This window comes from Sminthopsis crassicaudata, chromosome 1, assembly GCF_048593235.1.
Source record: "Sminthopsis crassicaudata isolate SCR6 chromosome 1, ASM4859323v1, whole genome shotgun sequence".
In the NCBI taxonomy this organism is placed as follows: Eukaryota; Metazoa; Chordata; class Mammalia; order Dasyuromorphia; family Dasyuridae; genus Sminthopsis; species Sminthopsis crassicaudata.
Window position 1 is genome coordinate 752,830,446 of NC_133617.1, and position 20,535 is coordinate 752,850,980.

Genomic DNA, 20,535 nt, shown 5'->3' on the forward strand with positions numbered 1-20,535 from the left:
AGGAGTGAGGAAGCCGGGATCTCGGCTCCGCCCCTCGTCGCCTCTCCCCACACTTGGTCCCCATCAATCAATCCGGGAACGTTGGGCTCCTTTTGGTCTCAGGCCTGGCCCTGGGACTTGAGTGAACAGCCCCGCCCACCCAGGAAGAGAACGTGACCCCGACGGTCACGGCGACCCGCAGTGGCAGTTACGGCCTGTCATCCTCCCCCTCTCTGGCAGCCACCCGGGGGCCGGGGAGAAGGAGCCGCTGGGGGCCAGGGACGAAGGAGCCGCTGTCCTCCTGATTTCACGGGTGGAGGGGGGGCTGAGGGACTTGTCCAGTGACCCAGCTAAGGAAGAGGAGCTCGAGCAGGATTTGAATTCAGGTGCTCCTGAATCTAGTCCCAAAGATGGAGACCGCTGGGGTTAGAGGTCACCCTGCTGGCGTGCCATTGTTCTAGAACCTCTCTGAGGAGGCCACCGTCACTGCGCCCCATGTCCAGAATGAAAAGGCAGACAAGATACGCTCTATGTTCCATTTATTGTCATCTTAAAAAGCGAAAGACCTTCGACCTGATTCTCCTTGTTCTCAAAACAAACTTCCACAGCAACGAAACAGCCAGAATTTATGTAGCACCTACTGGGCGCCGGGCAGAGCCTTCCACCGGCTCTCCCAGATGCACAATCGCACCCCCAAGGGCGGGCGGGCACGCGTACTACTTGGCCACGTGCTTGGACTTGGGTCCTGGGACCCTCTCCATGACCCTCCAGAGCGGGGCCCCAAGTGATATTTCCCAGAGGGCGGAGGGCGAGTCCAGAGCCCCAGGTCTCCTGACCAGGTTCTGCACGTTCTCACCCCCCATGTGAGCCCGCCCTCCCCCACCCCCACCAGCCCTTCCCACCGACCCTCCCCCCAGGGCCCACCCTCTTCCCCTCCCCCCAGGGCGGACTCTCAGCGGGAGAGACAGCTCGGGAGCTCCCGGACGCTGCTCTTGAACCAGCGGCTGCCCCAGAGGCCGAAGAGCAGCAGGTCGAGGCAGCTGAGGGCGGTGACGCCCAGGAGGATCTCGTTGTAGAGCGCGGCCGGGCCGCACGGGTCGGGGGCCGCCGGCGCCCCGAGGTAGTACAGCCGGAAGCACTGGTAGGGCAGGAAGCAGACGAAGATGACGCCCACGAAGACCAGGCTCTTCAGCTGCGCCCAGAACTCCTGGTGCGCCAGGCGCGCGCGGGGCAGCCTCCTGCCCGTGGCCGCCAGCACCACGCCCTGGACCGCCAGGAGCCCGAGGCCCGCCGCCAGGACGGCCACGGCCGCCGCGTAGTTGACGGCCCGCACCCAGGCGGCCCGCAGCTCCCCCTGGAACTCGAAGCAGCGGGAGCGGTCGTAGTCGCCGAGGGAGCCGTACTGGGTGAGCAGCGGCGGGACCACGGCCAGCAGCACGAGCGCCCAGAGCGCGGCGCTGGCCGCCGCGGCGTGCAGCTTGCGGTAGAACTCCACCTTGTCCCGGAAGCCGAAGAAGACCAGGTACCTGGCGAGCAGGACGCCCGCGTAGAGCACGAAGGTGAGGTACATGTGCAGGTGCAGCATGGCGCTGGCCAGCTTGCAGAAGGGCAGCCCGAAGTACCACTTGTGCCGCACCAGGTAGACCAGGCGGAAGGGCACGGTGAGCAGGAAGAGCCCGTGCACCAGCACCAGGTTGATGACGGCCGCCGTGGTCACCGAGCGCGAGTTCATCTTGGCCAGCGCGGACAGGACGCAGAGGACGCCGGCCACTCCCCCGACGAACACGGCGCCGTAAAGGCCGGCCAAGGGCCGGGCCCAGAAGGGGTCGCAGAGGCTGGGCTGGGAGCTGTTCTGGGCCGTCATGTTCCGGACCACCTGGGGGAGAGAAAGCACCCACTCTGTCAAGGGCCCCAGATCCGGGGCGGGGGAGAACTCGGGACCGAGCTCGGCTCCTCACCCCCCCAGGGTCGGCTGGACGTCTGCAACTGTGGGGCCCATTTCGGACTAGTGGCTGCAGAACGAGCTCCCCCTTCCCCAAAGCCTTTGAACTTTTCTAGTTCTGTCAAGGGTGCCCCGGGCTTCCAGTCACCTGCTTCCGGCACTTCCTGCTTGACCACCAAGGCCCTTCTCCGGGGTCTCAGCCTTCACACATCCAAAAGGAGGGGTGGGAGAACGTGGAGTCCGTCCGCTCCTCCCCCTCCGTGGGGTTCAGGGTTTTTTCTGATGGGGAAGATACTGTCCCTGTATTCAGGGGAGTGACAGGACAGTCCATCCTTGAAAAGAGCCTTCCTATACTTGGCTTCCTGTGAGTCTCACCTCCCCCTGAAAGTGAGGAAATAGAAGCATGGACCCAGGCAGCTTCCGATGAGGAAACGGAGGCTTGGAAAGGCCGGGGGGCGGTGCCCCGGTCACGGAGGGAATATCAGGGCCAAGAGCCGAGCCCGGCTCCCTCCTGCACCACCGTCCTCTCTGGAAGAAAGTCTTTCTCAGGCTGGGACTTTGAGGAGCCAGACTCTTGGACAGGAAGGTAGTCAGCAGGCACGGGGATGATGGTTCCTGGCTAAAGGGGACTGGAGGAGAAGGGCGGGCAGAGGGAGGGCCCGCTCTGAATGCGCCCTGGGAAGGGGAGGGCAGCTGGTCCGGGCCCCTGCTGCTGGTGTGCCAGTGGTCCCAGGGTATTCTCCCCTACCATCGTACCACCACACAAGGGTGGCAGTACCACCATAAGCATGGGACTAGGGGAGGTGGCAGCCTGCTCAGGTGGTCGGCACTCTGCTGGCCGGAGACGGCCCTCGTGCCCCCTTTCCTCCTCTGAAGATATGGTCAGTCCTCAATGACTCATTCCCCACCACTAAATTGTCAGGGACATTACATTCCGTGGGATTGCCATTCAAATATTGGAGATCCCTTACCTGAACAGAATCTCCTCTGCCCAAATGCGTGTCTTTGGGAAGGTCGTAAGGACCTTTAGCCTGGCCTTCCAGGCCTCCACAATCAAGCCCCCATCTGTCGTCTCCGGTTTATTTAGCAAAAATCCCTTCTGCCCGCCACGCAGTTATTATGCACTTGCTTAACCATCTCTCGCATCCTTTCCCCATCACTAGCTGAGATCCTTCAGCCAGTCAATCACCAAGCATTCATTAAACACCTGCTGTATACCAGGCACGCACCTAGGTGTGAAGGATGCAGACACAAAAAGGAACCTGTCTTTCCCCTCAAACATCTTGTGTTTTCTAATCAAGCAGAAGAGGTCGTTAAGATTGGGAGGTTCCTTGTCCTCCTCCAAAAAAGGACATCCTTCCTTCCAAGATCTCAGTGTTCCAGGCTCTCTCCAAAGGCATGTTTCGACACAAGAGAAGAAGGGAACCCTCGGGGGGGCTCCTGAGACCAAAGACTCTCCTAGCTTGTTTCCCTCTGGGGAGAAAGGCAGCCTCAGCGCTCCATCTTTTCTACTCTCCCCTTCTGATAGACAATCTCCCACAAACACCTCCAGCTCCAGCCAGCAGCAGCAGGGCAAAGGTACCCATCTCCACAAGCAGCCCCCAACAGGTTCCTGCCAAGACGGGGGGAGACTGGAGAGAACTGGTTCAGGAGGCTGCTCATCTGTGCTGATGCACTGTCTGCTAACCCTCCCCTCATCTCTTCCAAGGTTCTCCGCCTCGGTTTGCTAATCATGGGTCAATCAACAAAGACCCAGGGAGGGAGAAGGGGGAAGGGAATACATATTTAGTGGGTACCCTGCTAAACATTTTACAAATATTTTGTTCATCCTCATAACAATCCTGGAAGACGCTTTTATAATATCCATTTTACAGCTGGAGAAACTGAGGCAGAAAGGGGTTAAGCTGCTCAAGGGTCACACCGCTCGCTAGAAAGTGTCTGAGGCCAAATCTGAAGTCAGGTCTTCCTGCTCCCAGGCCCAGCTCTGTCGGATGCACCACCACTCACTCATCAAAGAAGCAAACATCTCCCTTCGAGAACACCTGGAAGATACTGCTAAGCTAAGCTCCTAGCGGAGAGAAACCAAACCAGGCTGACGAAGAGCCTATGCCATGAGGTAACTGCAGGATCTCTACCCTGGGGAAGAGGAGAGGGGGAAGATCATGAATAACCCACCCAACACAAGCCGACACAACCCTGGTTGGCCTCCGGGGTCAAAGGAACGGACAGAAATTTGGGGAAAGGATAACGTGCTCCTACTGCATGAGAAACTGTTGCTAACATTGAACGCTCCCCAAGTGGCCTAGACTGCTTCAATATAAGGACCCGGGGAGGGAGAGGGAGAGAAGAAATGCTTGCCAATGAAAACGTTTCAATTAAAAGTGGTTTTCCCCAGATAGGCACCTACCACACCAAGAGCAAAGGACCTCGGGGTAAAGGCAAGCTTGCTCCTGCCCAGCGGCTGCTGTCCATTCAACTGGACAAACCTGCATGTGCTCTCCCTCCTCCGGATAACTGCTGTCTACCCCAACCAAATGGAAGCTCCATGAGGGCAGGACTGTTTGTCCTCGTACTCTCAGGGCCTGGCACAGAGCTGGTACTTAATGCATGCTGAATTGAACTGAAACTGACCCAAATTATGATGGGGGAAAAAAGCAGTAATGTACACTGGCATCTGCAGATCCCCAAAAGGGCCTTTATGAACTGGAACATAAGGAAAAAATCTAGCAAGATGAAATTTAATAAGCATAGATATAGACAGGAGCAGCAAAGGGGTACCACAGTGTATGGACCTAGAGACAGAAAGCTTGAGTTCAAATCCAGCCTCAAACAATTACTAGCTATGTGACCCTGGTCAAGTCACTTAACCTGTCTGACTCAGTTTTTTAATCTGTAAAGTGGGAACAATAATGGCCTCTGCCTCCCAGGTGTTGTGAGCATCAAATGATACTGGTACAGAGCCTGACCCATAGCAAGGGCTACCTAACATAAATGTTAGCCAGCGTTGTTATTCTGGGGAGCTCAGAGGGTCTCTGATGAAGAATTTTATAAATTCAAGTTAGCAGACGAATAGCTGGGAAGCAGTTTGTCTAAAGGAGGGGTGGTAACCAAGAGCTCCATGGGAGTCGGAGCCGGGACCCAAGAGGCAGCCAAGAGAAGGGGGGAAGGCTCAACTCAGGATGGGGGATGGTGACAGGCCTCTTAGGTCCCTCCCAGGGGCCGGTCTAGTCTCCAGTTACAAGCCAACCCAAGAAAAGGCATAAATATATCTGCAGTATGGAATTATGTAAGGAAATCAGGCCTTAATACAAAAGACACTAAATATTAGACATTATGGCAACATGTTCAGAATTTGAAAAATTAGGGTTTTTTTTTAAAGGCACATCTGGATCAAAATTATTGATTAGTCTTGAATGCGATCGGCAGGGAACAGCAAAAGTGATCAAATGAATTGGAAATGCACCAATTGCACTGTCATCTGACTGGCCTGTTTTGTTTCATGTTTTAAATATCACATTCTGTGTACGTTATTATTTCTTAGCCCTTCCTGCCCAATGTCATTGATCTTCTTTGAGAATGAATGACCAAAAAAAATTTTTTTTTAATAAATAAAGATTAGAAAAAGAACAAACTGCAAACCATTTAATTTCTGGTGAATTTTGGGAAATCACTGTATCCAAAATGCCAGTAATTTGAAAAAATGATAGAAAGCATTGCAATTCTATCATTAGAAAAACAGACCCAAATATTGTTGTTTAGTTGTGTCCAAATTTTCATGACCCCATTTGGGCTTTTCTTGGCAAAGATGTTGGAGTAGTTTGCCATTCCAGCTTATTTTACAACTGAGGAAACTGAGGGAAACGGGTAAGTGACTTATGCAGGATCACACAGTTAGTCTAAGACTGGATGTGAACTCAGGAAGAGCAGAATTCCTGCCTCTAGGTCTGCCATTCTATCCACCTAACTGCCCAATTAGACATTCAATAATTTTCAAACATTTTGAACACGTTCTTCAGTGGCTCAATTCCTTATCTCACAGCATCTGGATTTAAAAGTAAAGTTCCTTTTTCTAGCCCCAACCACAAATGTCTTGATGTGATAAACAGACACCTTTTAAGGGAGACTGAATCAAAATTTCTGTTAACACCTCCTCCTTCCCTTCCTCTTCCTCTCACCTTCAGAGGAAGTACTTAACAAAGAGATTCAGACCAAGTGGAAGAGCCTTTTGGATCGGGAGATAAGCTGTCAGACCATGGCTGGGTGGGGGCTAAAAAAACCCGCCCTGCACACCCCCTCTCCATAAATGTGTTTGGCTCTTCCTTTAGGACATAGGTTAGCTGCCCCGGGCCTGTCCAGGAAGTCAATCCCAGACTTCTAAGCTTGCTGGAGCAGCAGATGATGTTTCCTGGAAGCTCAGCACAATTGTGGGGAACTCCTCTCCCTTTTTCTGCAGGGGAGGCTCAGAGCTCCAGGGATGGGCTCAGGATCACTCAGCATAGGTTGAGGATTTTGATCTGTTGAGTTTACTTACTAGGCGCTTAATACATACTTGTTGATTAATTGGCCAATAAGTCTCAGTCAGTCCCAGCAGCTGTAATGAAGGCTTTCTTTGGGCAAATCACAAACTCCCTGACATGGCAGTTGAGACACTTTGTTTTCTGGCCTCAGTTTCCCTTTCCACCTTTTATCTGTTCCCCCTCACCTTGCTCTTTTCTCCAAACCAGAGGGCCTACTTGCCAGAGAAACTTCCAGTTTCCAACCTCCTGGATACCTTCCCACTGACAGTAAGCCCCCCAGATACCCTTTAGCCCTTGCTGTAAAATCCCCTTCTTCAGAAAACCTGCTGGCTCCTGACCTCATCCCGACCCTCTGGCCCAATCTAAGGGGTCATCTCATTCACCCCGCCTTATTTACAAATGAGGAGCTGGGAGCCATGGAAGGAAAGGGCTTCAAAGCCAGCCTTTCCTCCACCGTACCATGAGGACCAACCTTCTGGGGCCGATTTGCTCCTTTTGGGGCAGGGATCTGTGTCCTGTTACATCCTTTGTAAATTCCTCAAGGTCAAGGTCCTTGAATTTGGCCAGGTCAGTGCTTGGACAATGCACAGGCCATCAGGGAGATCTCCATGGGTTCTCTTGAAAAGGTGTGGACTGGTCTGCACAGCCCCCAAGGTACCTTCCAGTGGCCCCTGGAGGATATCGCCACCTTAGCTCTTCTCGGATGTCTCCCCATAGGATGGAGGCCACAAGTTCATGGAAATCCTACTGAATCCAGGATTGTCCCTTGAGGACGAGCTCCAAGTGTTTGGGGAAGTCATGGCAGTTGGGGTCACCTGGTGAATTTTTGGGGCCTCATCTACCACTGGGGGGGTTCATCCAGTCCAGGCTGAGCACACATGTGCTCCAATTGACACTTATGCCCTAATTTCTGCCCTATTTTTTCCTCCACTCTGACCCTTACATTACAGCTTTCCCAAGGGCAAAAATGTTTTTTTGGCTACCTCTCCTCACCTGCTTCCAGGAAGCTCCTGGAGGTGGAACTAAGGCAGGGCAGGAGGCTGCTTCTCCAAAGCAGGAGGCAGGGTTGGGTCATGTCCTTGTTCAGGCCAGCTATGAGACATCTCAGGCAACCCCAGCAAAACCGCAGGGACATGGCCAGGACCACCCAAAACCCCATCAGCCCCAGCTCAGCACAGTCAGTGAGAGGCCCCCATCTCCCTGAAAAAAGAGCTCAGGACCATCTCCCCCGTGTCTGAGGAGCAGAGATCAACTTTTAAAAATGAGCAAAAAAGGCAAAAAGAGCTCTGGCTAAAAAAAGCTACTATGGAGGCAAGGAAGATTGGAACACAAATGCAGAAGAGGTCACCAAAGGCAAAAATGATTTCCAAGAGCCTCAAAAGGGGGTAAGAATGGTCCCCAGCTCAAAAGGCTCTTAGAAGAGTTCAAAAAGAATCTTAAAAGAGAGAAAGAAGAAAAATGGAACAATAATATTCCATAACATCCATATGCCATTATTTATTCAGCCATTCCCCAACTGATGGGCAGCCACTCAGAAGAAAACAACTTTTCAAAAAATAAATTTGGTGAAATGGAAACAAAAAACAACTTGAAAAATAGATTTGGTGAAATGGAAAAAGAGAGTGACTCTTTTAAAAATAGAATTGGCCAAATGGGGGGAAAATATACTGAACAAAACAACTCCTTTAGAAATACAATTGGTGATGGACAGATTCAGCTACACCCAGAGAAGGAACATTGGGAAATGAGTGCAAACTGTTTGCACTTTTGTTTTTCTTCCCAGGTTATTTTTACCTTCTGAATCCAATTCTTTCTGTGCAACAAGAAATTCGGTTCTGCACACATGTATTGTATCTAGGATATATTATAACACATTTAACATGTATGAGACTGCCTGCCATCTAGGGAGGGGGTGGAGGGAAGGAGGGAAAATTCGGAATAGATGTGAGTGCAAGGGATAATGTTGTAAAAAATTACCTATGCATATGTACTGTGAAAAAAAAGTTATATTTATAAAATTACTTTAAAAAATAAATAAAATATGAAAAAATAAAAGTACAATTGGCCAAACACAAAAGGAGGTAAAAAAAGCTAACTGAAGAAAAAGAAATTCACTGGAAACTAAATAATATAATAATAATAATAAGTGGATGAAACAACAAATTATAGACACAATTGATAACTTCATACAAGAGAATGACAACATGCCAAAATTTATGGAATACAACCAAAGCAGTTCTTGGGGAAAATTCATATCTCTTGATACTTACTTGAATAAAAAGAGAAAAATCAATGCTAAGAAAAAAAAAAACCTAGAAAAATAACAAACTAAAAGCCCTCGATTAAATACCAAATTTGAAATTCTGAAAATAAAGGGACATTAATAAAATTGAAAAGTAAGAGCTTTCAGTTTTATGAAAAAAACAAAACAATAAAATAGATAAAACTTTGATTATAAAAAGGAAATAAGATCAAATTTCTAGTATCAAAAATGAAAAAAGGTGAACTTTTCAGCAATGAAGAGGAAATTAGAGCAATAATTAGGAGATAATTTTCTCAATCTTATGCCAATAACATTGAAAATCTAAATAAAATGGATGAATACTCATAAAAGTATAAATTGCCCAGACTAACAGATGAGGAAATAAGTTGCTTAAATAGTCTTGTTTTAATGAATTCTCTAAGAAAGTATCTACATATCTTATATGAATTACAACTGAATTCTACCAAAATTTTAAAATATTGGAATCAATATTATATAAACTATTGGAAAAATAAGGAAAGGGGTCCTATCAAATTCCTTTTATGACACAGATATGGTGCTGTTACCTAAACCAAGAAGAACCAGAAAAAGAAATGTATAGACCAATTTCTTCAATGAATTCTGATGCAAAAAAAATGTAAATAAAACATTAGCAAAATGATTACGGCAACTCATCACCAGCATAGTACACTATGACCAAGTAGGATTTATCCCAGGAATGCAGGATTGGTTCAATATAAGGAAAATGAGCAGCACAACTGACCATATCAAAAGCAAACTAAGAGAAATCGTATGATTATATCAACAGATGCAGAAAAAACATTTGACAAAATACACCATCCATTCCTATTAAAAAACCACTAGAGAGCATAGGAATAAATATTAGTTTTCCTCAAGTGATAAAGAGCATCTGTCTAAAACCATCAGCAAGCATTATATGTAATGAGAATAAACTAGAAACCCTGCCAGTAAGATCAGGGGTGAAGCAGGGATAGTCTCTCATCACCATCACTATTCAATTGTACTAGAGATGTTAGCTTTAGCAACAAGAAAAGAAAAAGAAATTGAAGAAATTAGAACAAGTAACGAGGAAACAAAAGTGTCACTCTTTGCAGATGATATGCTAAAAAATCCTAGAGAATCAACTCAAAAACTCCTAGAAATAATTAATTAGTTTAGCAGAGTTGTGGATATGAAATAAACCCACATAAATAAATCACTGGCATTTCTATGTTACCAGCAGCAAGAGATAGACAGAAATCCATTTAAAATAACTGTAGATAATATAAAATATTTGGGGAGTCTACCTGCCAAAATTACTTTATGGAGCTAGAAAAATAACAAAATGCATCTGGAAGAACAAAAGGTCAGAAATTTCAAGGGAATTAAAGAAAAAGAAAGCAAAGGAAGGCGGCCTAGCTGTGCCAGACCTAAGTAACTATATTAAAATGTGCCAGTCATCACACCATTGGTGCTGGCTGAGAGAGGGCACCCCTCAGTCATCACACCGTTGGTGCTGGCTGAGAGAGGGCGCCCCTCAGTGGAGGAGGTTGGGTTCTCCGTGTTTGTAAGCCCAGGCTCCAGCTCTGGGGTGAGAACTCTCCATTTGGCTGCGTCAGGAAGGCAGCGGGTGGACGCTGCCCACACCTAAGGGACAGACCAGAGTGCAGCCAAACTCAGCCCATGATCCAGACAGAGGAAGGAAGGATAAGCAAATTAGAGACAGGGGCTAGTCCGCCTCTCGGGCCCATGGAAATGGGAGCAATTTGTGGCCGAAGAACTGGAGGACTTTAGGAAGTGCGAAATGGATCATTTTGATTATATTAAATTGAAAAGTTTTTTTTACCAACAAAACCAATTTCCCCTTTTGATCTGACTTTTCTTGTGCAAACACGTTTGGGAAAACTGCAGGTGTTTAATCTGTATTAGATTGGCTGCTGTCTAGGGGAAGGGGAGGGAAGGAGGGAGAAAACTCTGGAGCACAAGCTTTTGGGGGTGAATGTGGAAAACGACCTTGGCCTGCATTTGGAGAAATTAAAAGCCCGAAGGCCGCCCCGTAACTTTCCGGGCTGCTGCTGACACCCGCTGCTGCGGTCCCTCCCTTTCCCCCTCGTCTGGCCAGTCCCGGCGGTAAGCAGCCCCACGGCCGTCCAGGTCCGCCCAGTGCCCCTCGGCGTCTACTGCCCTGCTCAGAACGTGGGGGAGCTCACTGCTCCAAGCCCGGCGCCCTTGGCCCTTGTGGTCCAGGCCCGCAGAGCTGAGTGATTGACAGTGACAGCTGTCACTCTGGTTAAGTGTCACTTACGTCACACTCCGCAGACGGCCTCCCGGGAGCCTCCCAGGGCAGAAAGGACCCGGCGGGCTTCCTCCCCCGCGCGCTCCCCAGTGCTCCTTCCACGACCGTGGGCGGGCCGCGGCGGAGCCCAGCAGCCGCCTCCCAGGCCCTCCCGGGCGGCGTTTCCAGAGCGGAGGGGGCGGCGCTTAGCCCGGGCCCAACACCTGCCCAGGGCGGCGCGCGGGTGTGGAGAAGGGCAGGCGACGGTCCGGAGAGGGCGCTCACTCCGGGGCACTTATTAAGCACCTACTGTGTGCCGGGCACTACTAAATCCTGAGAATCCAAGTGCAAGTGAACGGGCCTCGGTCCCTGCGCCTCTAGAAGCCTTTACTTGGGAAGACGAAGGAGCAGAACAGAGGAGGCGCCAAGGGGGGTCTGGAAGACGGCCAAGATTTCCCACGGATGGAACAAGTTCGCGCCGGGGCGGAGATAACCGACCTCTAGATCCAGGACTTGGGCGGAACCAGACGGAGAAGGTCTGCAGGGGGCCCGGCCTTATTAACTGTGCTACGGGAGACCTCCCGGGGCCCCGGTGGGGGGGGCGGGGCGGCGAGCCCCAGCGCAGACCGGTGCCTCCCAGACACCGGCAAGCTGAGGGAACCGGCCCAGGCCGCCTGTGCCCGAGGCCCGGCCCCGGGGGAGGGGGCCAGCATGGGGGGGGGCGGGGGGGCGGGGGGGCGGGGCGGCGAGCCCCAGCACAGACACGCGCCTCCCAGACACGGGCAGGCTGAGGGAACCCGCCCAGGCCGCCTGTGCCCGAGGCCCGGCCCCGGGGGAGGGGGCCAGCATGGGGGGGAGGCGCCTCCGGCCCAGGGCACTTGCAGGAGCTGGGGTTCCTGGTTGGGGGTGCCCGGAGAAAGGGGAGAGCCAGAGGCACCATCCCCCACCCGTTTACACTAATAGCGCTCGCTAAAATGGTGGAAAAGGACCCGCTATAGAGACTTACTATGGGAACAGGGAAGCCCAGGGCGCACCTTCTGAGGCACTTTGTGAGTTAAAAAAAGCCTCTACCCCAAAGAGAACAGCGAGGGGGCTCCTTATCCAGAGATAACTCGCGGAAGACTCAGAAAAAGACTTAAAAATGAACCAAGAGACACTGAAGAAAAACTAAAGATAAATAAATGTAAAACCCATCTAAGAAAAACAAGACGCTTATGAAAAAAATAGCCAGCTCTACTGGAAAAGAACATACGGGGCCTCACAGGGGGAATAATGTTTTCAAAATCAGAACTGGGCAAAGGAAAGCCCGCGAAGGTGAGAGAGACTGAGAAATAACATCATCCCAAAGAACGAAATAAAACAGGGGGAAGCGCCTGAGGAGAAAAGCAACAGACTGGAGGCCAGTTCGGGAACAGAACAACTGGACTGCCTGAAAGGGCTGACTGACAAGGACCTTGACGTAATAATCCAAGAAAATTGTCCTGGACCATGAGGGAAAGTAGAAATAGACAAAGTCCACCTTTCACCCCCTCAGAGACCCTCTGTAGAAAATACCTAGGGACATTACTGCCAAATTTCAAAACCCTCAGAGCAAAGAGAAAGTTCTGCAGAAACAAGAAAAAACTCAACTATTCTGGAGCTACAATTGGAATAGCACAGGGCGGCACGACTGGACTCATTTACTGACAGTCAAAAGAATTAGGCCGATGGCCAAAAAAAAATATCATATCTAGCAAAATTATCTGTAACACTGAATGAGAAAAAATGGACTTTGAGTAAACTTGCAGATTTTCAGGACTTTGCATAAACCCAACCCAAACTTCACAGAACATGTAACATATAAGAGCCAGTATCAAAGCTCAGTTTCAAGGAACTTAACAGGGACAAATTGATTTTTGTTTTTGTTAACATGGTAAATGAATATCATATATTTAAGACTGACATCAACAATAGGGCAGCTCAAAAGAAGGATTGGGGCAGAGTAAAGGTAAAAATCGTAATTATGTTATATAAACGAAGTGCAGGAAAAGCTTTGGAGGGGGAGGGCTGGTACTTCTTAAAACCTCACTTTGAGAATGGATTGAATGGGCAGCACTACGTATATCCCATGAGGGGTACAGCAGCCTCCAAAATGTATAGAGAAATAAGAGGGGAGGGAAGAAGCAAGGAAGGCAACTAAGGAGCAGAATTAAAGCAGAGTCAGCAGGGATAGGAAGAGTGAGTGTGTGTGTGTGTGTGTGTGTGTGTGTGTGTGTGTGTGTGTGTTTTGTGTGTGTGCGCGCGCGCACGCGCGCACATCCTTCTTAACTATAGTCTGCTTGAAGATAAAAGGGGGAGAAAAAGAATAAAGTAAAAAGCTGAGTGGTAGAGAGCAAATGAGCAATTTACAAGGAAGTAAAGAAAAGGTGGACACTCGACCTGGTAATTTAGTGTCATATATTTTGAATTTTCCCTGTTATTCTGCTGGGCACATTACAAGGTTTTGTTTTGTTTTGTTTTGTTTTGTTTTTATTCCTTTTCTGTTTTTCCTTTTTTCTTAATTTTTTTAAATAAATTTTTTTAAATTAAAAAAAAAACAATGAGATTTAATCCTTGATAAGGCAGAGGACTGAAGATGCGTGAACCTGAAACCACAACACGCTGCTCTAAGGACCTCAAAGAAGAAATGAAATTGAGGCCAAAATGTACATTCTGCCCAGTAAAAATAAGACAGAATAGATAAAATGGACAAGCATAGTATATAAAAACAGAATGAAACAATTTCTCTGTGCAGCAAACATATTCTTTTTTTTTTAATGCATTTATTTTTAAGGAACATTAACTTTTAAAAATGTTTTACTTTCCCTTAATTACGTATAAAAACAATTTTTAAGATAATTTTTTTTAAGTTTTGAGTTCCAAACTCTTTCCCACCCTCCCTCCCTGCACTCCCCTGTCTGGTAACCACATGTGCAATCATGTATAACATCTCCATATCATGATTTTGTGCCAAAAAACTCAGATAATAACAACAACAAAGAATGAAAGAAAAAAGTGAAAATTAGCATGCTTTAGCCTGTATTTAGATACAAGTTCTTTTTCTGGAGGTGAATAGCATTTTTCATTATGGTCCCTTTGGGACTGTTTTGGATTGCTGTATTGCTGAGAATAGCTAAACCATCCATACTTCTTCATGGAACAATTCTGCTAAGTACAACGTGCTCCTGGTTCTGCTTATTTCACTTTGCATCTGTTTGTCTTTCCAAGGTTTTTCTGAAATCATCGTGTTTGTCAATTTTTATAGCACAATAATTTCCCATTACAATCATGGCCACAACTTAACGGTTTCCCGAATGATGGGCATCCCCTCAATGTCCAATTTTGAGCTACCACCAAAAAAAAAAAAACTGCTATAAATATCTTTGTACAACTAAGGCTTTCCCCCTCTTTTTGCTTTAATCTCTGAGATAGACCTAGCAGTACCGTTTGCTGGACCAAAGAGTGCACACAGTCTGATAGCCTTTGGGCATCGTTCCAGATTGGTCTCCAAAATGGTTGGATCAGTTCACAACTCCACCAACAGTGTATTAGTGTTCCAGTTTTCCCACATCCATTTCAACATTTATCATTTTCCGTTTACAAACATATTCTAATGGAACAAGGGGAAGTCCTTTTGTAGAAGAAGGTAAAAGACCCTGCACTTGGCAAATTTCCAAGTTCTGTGTGGGTACATTTCAAAGAAAATGATAAACCCAGAGAAAGCAAAAAGGATGAAAATAATCACACTCAGTACAATTTTATACTGCTCGGGAAAAGACCTCTCCCCCAGAGCTTAGCAGACAACCATAACACCAGCTTGATCCAGGATCACTTAGACTTACTCCTCTAAGCAGAAATTCATAAATTAGTCAGCAGTGACTTGGGGCCATGAGGTAATTAACAGCTGCAAAGCAAAGTGTTGGCTGATGAAAAGAAACCCATTTGACAGATGAGCAAACTGAGGCTCAGGGAAGTGAAGGATCCCAGAGCCATAAGCAGGTAAATGCGAGTTTATGGTCATAAGGAAATAAATGGGGATGAACTGTTTTTACTCTAATGTCTCTTTGTTGTTATTAGGACATTATTATGATCTTGAAAGAAGGAAAGGGAGGAAAAGAATACATTTGGTGAGGGATGGGGGAAGGGAGAAGCATGAGGAAAATTATCTTCCCCAAGCAAGTACAAGTTTTATATAAAGAAGGAGGAAGGTGGAAGAAGTGGGTAACACATGAATCATGTGATTGGATCAAAGGAAAGAATACACGTCCCCACCCCCCAGAACTGTGTACAGAAATACATTTCACTCAATAAGTAAACAGGAAGGGAAAGGAGAAATTAGAGAGAGGGTAGGTTACGGGAGATTAGGCCCCAGCAAGACAAACTGTGGATTTAAAAATGTTTATAGCAGATATTCCTGAGGTAGCAAAGAAATGCAAACCAGGGAAAGGCTCATTAGTTGGGGAATGGCGGAACAAGTTGTGGGTTACAACTATGACGCAAAACTGTTGCTATTAAGAAATGAGTGAGATGGCAGAAATTCAATATGGATCCACACTTAACACCATATACCAAGATAAGATCAAAATGGGTCCATGATTTAGGCATAAAGAATGAGATCATAAATAGATTAGAGGAACAGAGAATAGTCTACCTCTCAGACCTGTGAAGGAGGAAGGAATTTATGTCCAGAGGAAAACTAGAGATCATTATTGATCACAAAATAGAAGAGTTTGATTACATCAAACTAAAAAGTTTCTGTACAAACAATACGAATGCAAACAAGATTAGAAGGGAAGTAACAAGTTGGGAAAATATTTTTACAGTTAAAGGTTCTGATAAAGGCCTCATTTCCAAAATATATAGAGAATTGATCCTAATTTATAAGAAATCAAACCATTCTCCAATTGATAAATGGTCAAAGAATATGAACAGACAATTTTCAGATGATGAAATTGAAACTATATCCACTCATATGAAAGAGTGTTCCAAATCACTACTGATCAGAGAGATGCAAATTAAGACAACTCTGAGATACCACTACACACCTGTCAGATTGGCTAAGATGTCAGGAACAAATAATGATGAATGTTGGAGGGGATGTGGGAAAACTGGGACACTGATACATTGTTGGTGGAGTTGTGAAAGAATCCAGCCATTCTGGAGAGCAATCTGGAACTAGGCCCAAAAAGTTATCAAACTGTGCATCCCCTTTGACCCAGCAGTGCTACTCCTGGGCTTATATCCCAAAGAAATATAGAGGAGGGGGAAGGGACCTGTATGTGCCAAAATGTGGCAGCTCTTTTTGTAGTAGCTAGAAACTGGAAGATGAATGGATGTCCATTAATCGGAGAATGGTTGGATAAATTGTGGTATATGAAGGTTATGGAATATTATTGTTCTGTAAGAAATGACCAGCAGGAGGAATACAGAGAGGCCTGGAGAGACTTAAATCAACTGATGTTGAGTGAAATGAGCAGAACCAGAAGATCACTGTACACTTCAACAACAATACTGTATGAGGATGTATTCTGATGGAAGTGGAAATCTTCAACATAAAGAAGATCCAACTCACTTCCAGCTGATCAATGATGGACAGAAACAACTACACCCAGAGAAGGAACACTGGGAAGCGAATGTAAATTGTTAGCACTACTGTCTATCTACCCAGGTACTTATACCTTCGGAATCTAATACTTAACGTGCAACAAGAAAATGGTATTTACACACATATATTGTATCTAGGTTATACTGTAACACATGTAAAATGTATGGGATTGCCTGTCATCGGGGGGAGGGAGTAGAGAGAGGGAGGGGATAATTTGGAAAAATGAATACAAGGGATAATATTATTAAAAAAAATTACTCATGCATATGTACTGTCAAAAAAAAGTATAATTATAAAATTAATTAAAAAAAAAAAAAGAAAGAAATGATGAGTGAGGCCGGCTTTGAGACAAAACCTGAGACTTCAATGAACCGAGGCAGGATTAAATGAGCAGAAGCAAGAGAACTGTTTTGACAACAATATAAAAACAAGAAATCGTGAAAGAGTTCAGAATTTCTGATTAGGACAATGGCCACCCAGAATTCCAGAGGATTGATGATAAAACTTGCTGTCCACGTGGAGAGGGGGAGGCAAGCGAGAGAGAAAGAGACAGAGACAGACAGAAAGCGCAGAGAGTTGCCCAAGAGAGACAGACAGACAGAGACAGAGAACGGGAAGGAAGGAGAACAGGGGCTGAGAGCCGAGCCGAGCTGTGGTCACTTCAGGAAATTTTCTTAATGATGCATATTTGTTAAAAGAAGTGCTGCTTTTCTTCCCTTAATTTGGAATTGGGAGGATAAGGAGAGGATAAGGGGGCAAAGGCAGACTTTTTAATAAAAAAAAAATTTTTTTAAGCAGCTTAGAATAATTGTCAACAACAGTCCCAAGTAAGGGGTAATCGTTAACAGTTTGATTAGGGGGAACCCGCTACCTCCAGTCCATCAAACCTCTGGAGAAGCCCAATTTTTAGCAAGTCTGCCCTGGAATATAAACTTGCCTCTACACACAAACACACACACGCTCACTCTCACACACACACACACACACACACACAGTCACAGACACACTCACACACACTCACTCATACACACACTCACACACACTCACTCATACACACACTCACACACAACACACACACAGTCACAGACACTCACTCATACACACACACACACAGAGTCACAGACACTCACACACACTCACTCATACACACACACACACACACACACACAGTCACAGACACACTCACTCATACACACACACACACAGTCACAGACACACTCACTCATACACACACACACACACACAGACACACAACACACTCATACACACACAGACACTCATACACACACAGACACTCATACACACACACTCACACACACACTCATACACACACAGTCACAGACACACACACACACACAGTCACAGACACACTCACACACACACACTCATACACACACACACAAACACACACTCATACACACACACAGACACACAACACACTCACACACACATACACTCATACACACAGAGTCACAGACACACACACACACAAACACACATTCACACACACAGTCACAGACACACACACTCATACACACACACACTCACTCACACACACACACAGAGTCACACACTCACACACTCACACATCCTTTCCAACCCCAACAAGGGGGAGAGGACTTCCCGGACGCGGGTGGCCCCTCCGCCCTTTATTCCTCAGACGTGACTGGGAGGCGGCCGGCCTCGAAGCTTCCCCTTCTGAGCCCTGGCTCCGAGCCCCCGTGGGAGCCTTCCCGAGCGGCGCCGGGTGATTCCCGCCCCCCTCCCCCGCACTCACCCTGGCTGCCGGTACGGGCGGACGCAGCGCGGGCTCCGGGCCGGTGGGACCCTCCCCTACTCGCAGTCCCTCATTTCGCAGCCGCGCGGCCGAGGGCTCCCTCCCTGGGCGCCAGTCCTGGCCGGAGGCCAAGCCCAGCGGCCTGGGAGAAAGGGGAAGCTGCGGACAGCGAGTTCCTGAGCCCCCGCGCCGCCGGGCCGCCTCCCGCAGCCTCGTGGGCCCCGACGTGAGCCCGGCTTCAGCCTCCCGGACCCGGGACTCCCCGCGGGCCGCTTCGGTCCAGACTGGGGGGGACGTCACCAGACGCCCCTTTTGGGGGGGTCTCACTTTTGGGTCAGACGTGATACCGATTTTTCAACAAGCAAACTGTCCTGGTCCCCCCCACCCCCCACCCCCCCGCAGGAAGCCGTCCGCCGCCGCTGGAGGCCCGGGCCTTCCCCCACCCAAGCCTCGCCCCCAAACCTGGCTGATGCGCCGGCCCGACGCTCGGTTTGGGCCCCGCACCTGCTGCCGGAACGAATCCATTTGAACTAAATGGGAAAGAAATGAGTCATGCAAGAGAATCATGAAAAAAGAGTCAGTAGCTTGGGAAATAACCAACACAAAGTTTAATAAGGAAAATAACTTCCAAAAAATAGAACTGGCCAAATGGAAAAGGAAGAACAAAAATTTACTGAGCAAAATAACTCCTTAAAAATGACATCTGAACAATGATGGAATAATGATTCCACGAGGCAGCAAAAAAAAAAAAAAAAAAAAAAAAACACAAATTTTTAAAAAGAAAAAAAATGAAATTTCTTATTGGAAAAACAGCAAATCCTGAAAATCAAAATATTAATCAAATGGAAAGCAAGAAAACAGTTGAACAAATAAAACTAGAAGCTGGTTTTACAACTAAAAAATAAAAAGAGACAACTGGTTAATTTGATTTTTAAAAGTAAAAAAATGACAAGGGCAGACTCGCCACCAATGAAGAGAAAATATTTTGCCTAATTTTACCAATAAAGTTGAACAATTTAAATGAAACGGATGGCACATTTCTTAACGAACAGTTAATCCCAACATAACATAAACAATCCTACCAAATTCCTTTTATGACCCAGATATGGTGCTGATACTCAAACCAAGAGCCAAAAAAGAGAAGGAAAATTTTAGATCAATTTCCCTAATGAAAACCGAGGTAAAATTTTTAAAGAAAATACCAGCAAAGGGATCACAGTAATATATTACAAGGATTACATGCCACGCCTGGATGGGATTTATACCAGGAATTAAGGGTGGGTTCAGTATTAAGAACATTTTCAGCATAATCATATCAATAAAACAAATTCTCATTATCTCAATAGCTGCAGAAAAAGTCTTTGAAAAATGCAGCACCCATTTCTATTAAAAAGCACTAATGAATATAGAAGCAAAAAACGCCACTCTTTGCGGATATGATGGCATTCTTTGAAAAAATTAAAATTTTCAGCAAAGTTGCATAATACACAATAAAGCCACATACACCATCAGCATTTCTATATATTGTCAACAAAGTCCAACAGCAAGAGATAGAGAAATTTCATTTAAAATAATTAAATAATGTAAAATACTTAGTCTACCTGCCAAGGCAAACTTAGGTACTATATGAACACAAATACAAAGCTTTTCACACAATGCCAGATCTACATAACTGGAAAAAAATATTGATTATGGGTGCACTGAACCAAATAAAAATTACAATTCTACCTAATCAAAGGATAAAAAATCATTTTATGGTGCTAAGAAAAATAATAAAACTCATCTGGAAGAACAAAAACTTAAGGATATCAAAGGAATAAATGGGAAAAATTTTTGAAACAAAGTAGTCTAGTCATAGCAGATTTCAAATTAGATTATAAAGTGGTAAATATCAAAACAATCTGGTACTGCTTAAGAAAAAAGTGGTGATCAAGGGAATAAATTAGGCACAAATTAGAGTAAATGACCATAATAAACTAGCAAATGATAAAGAGATTCAAGCCTTTGAAACAAAATTTCATTATTTGACAAAAACTGCTGGAAAAAGTGAAAAACAGTATGGCAGAAACTAGGTATAAACCTATATCTCACACCTTATATTAAGATAAAAGGTCAAAATGGGCACATGACTTACACATAAAGGGTGATAATCACAAGCA

At 46.5% G+C, this 20,535-nt stretch overlaps 1 protein-coding gene across 2 annotated transcripts; it reads right to left on the reverse strand.

Moving 5' to 3' along the window:
• Window positions 1-923: 923 nt before the first annotated feature.
• LOC141555949 (putative G-protein coupled receptor 141) lies at window positions 924-18,508 on the reverse strand. 2 transcript variants are annotated; one of them, XM_074289311.1, is made up of 2 exons: window positions 18,377-18,508; window positions 924-1,855 (listed from the first exon to the last, which is right to left on the reverse strand). In XM_074289311.1, the coding sequence occupies exon 2, from the start codon at window positions 1,841-1,843 to the stop codon at window positions 932-934; it is 912 nt and encodes a 303-aa protein (XP_074145412.1). In that variant the 5' UTR covers window positions 1,844-1,855; window positions 18,377-18,508; the 3' UTR covers window positions 924-931. The 2 variants fall into 2 exon arrangements, with proteins under 2 accessions (XP_074145412.1, XP_074145420.1); XM_074289319.1 differs by lacking the exon at window positions 18,377-18,508 and adding an exon at window positions 2,070-2,433.
• Window positions 18,509-20,535: the final 2,027 nt, after the last annotated feature.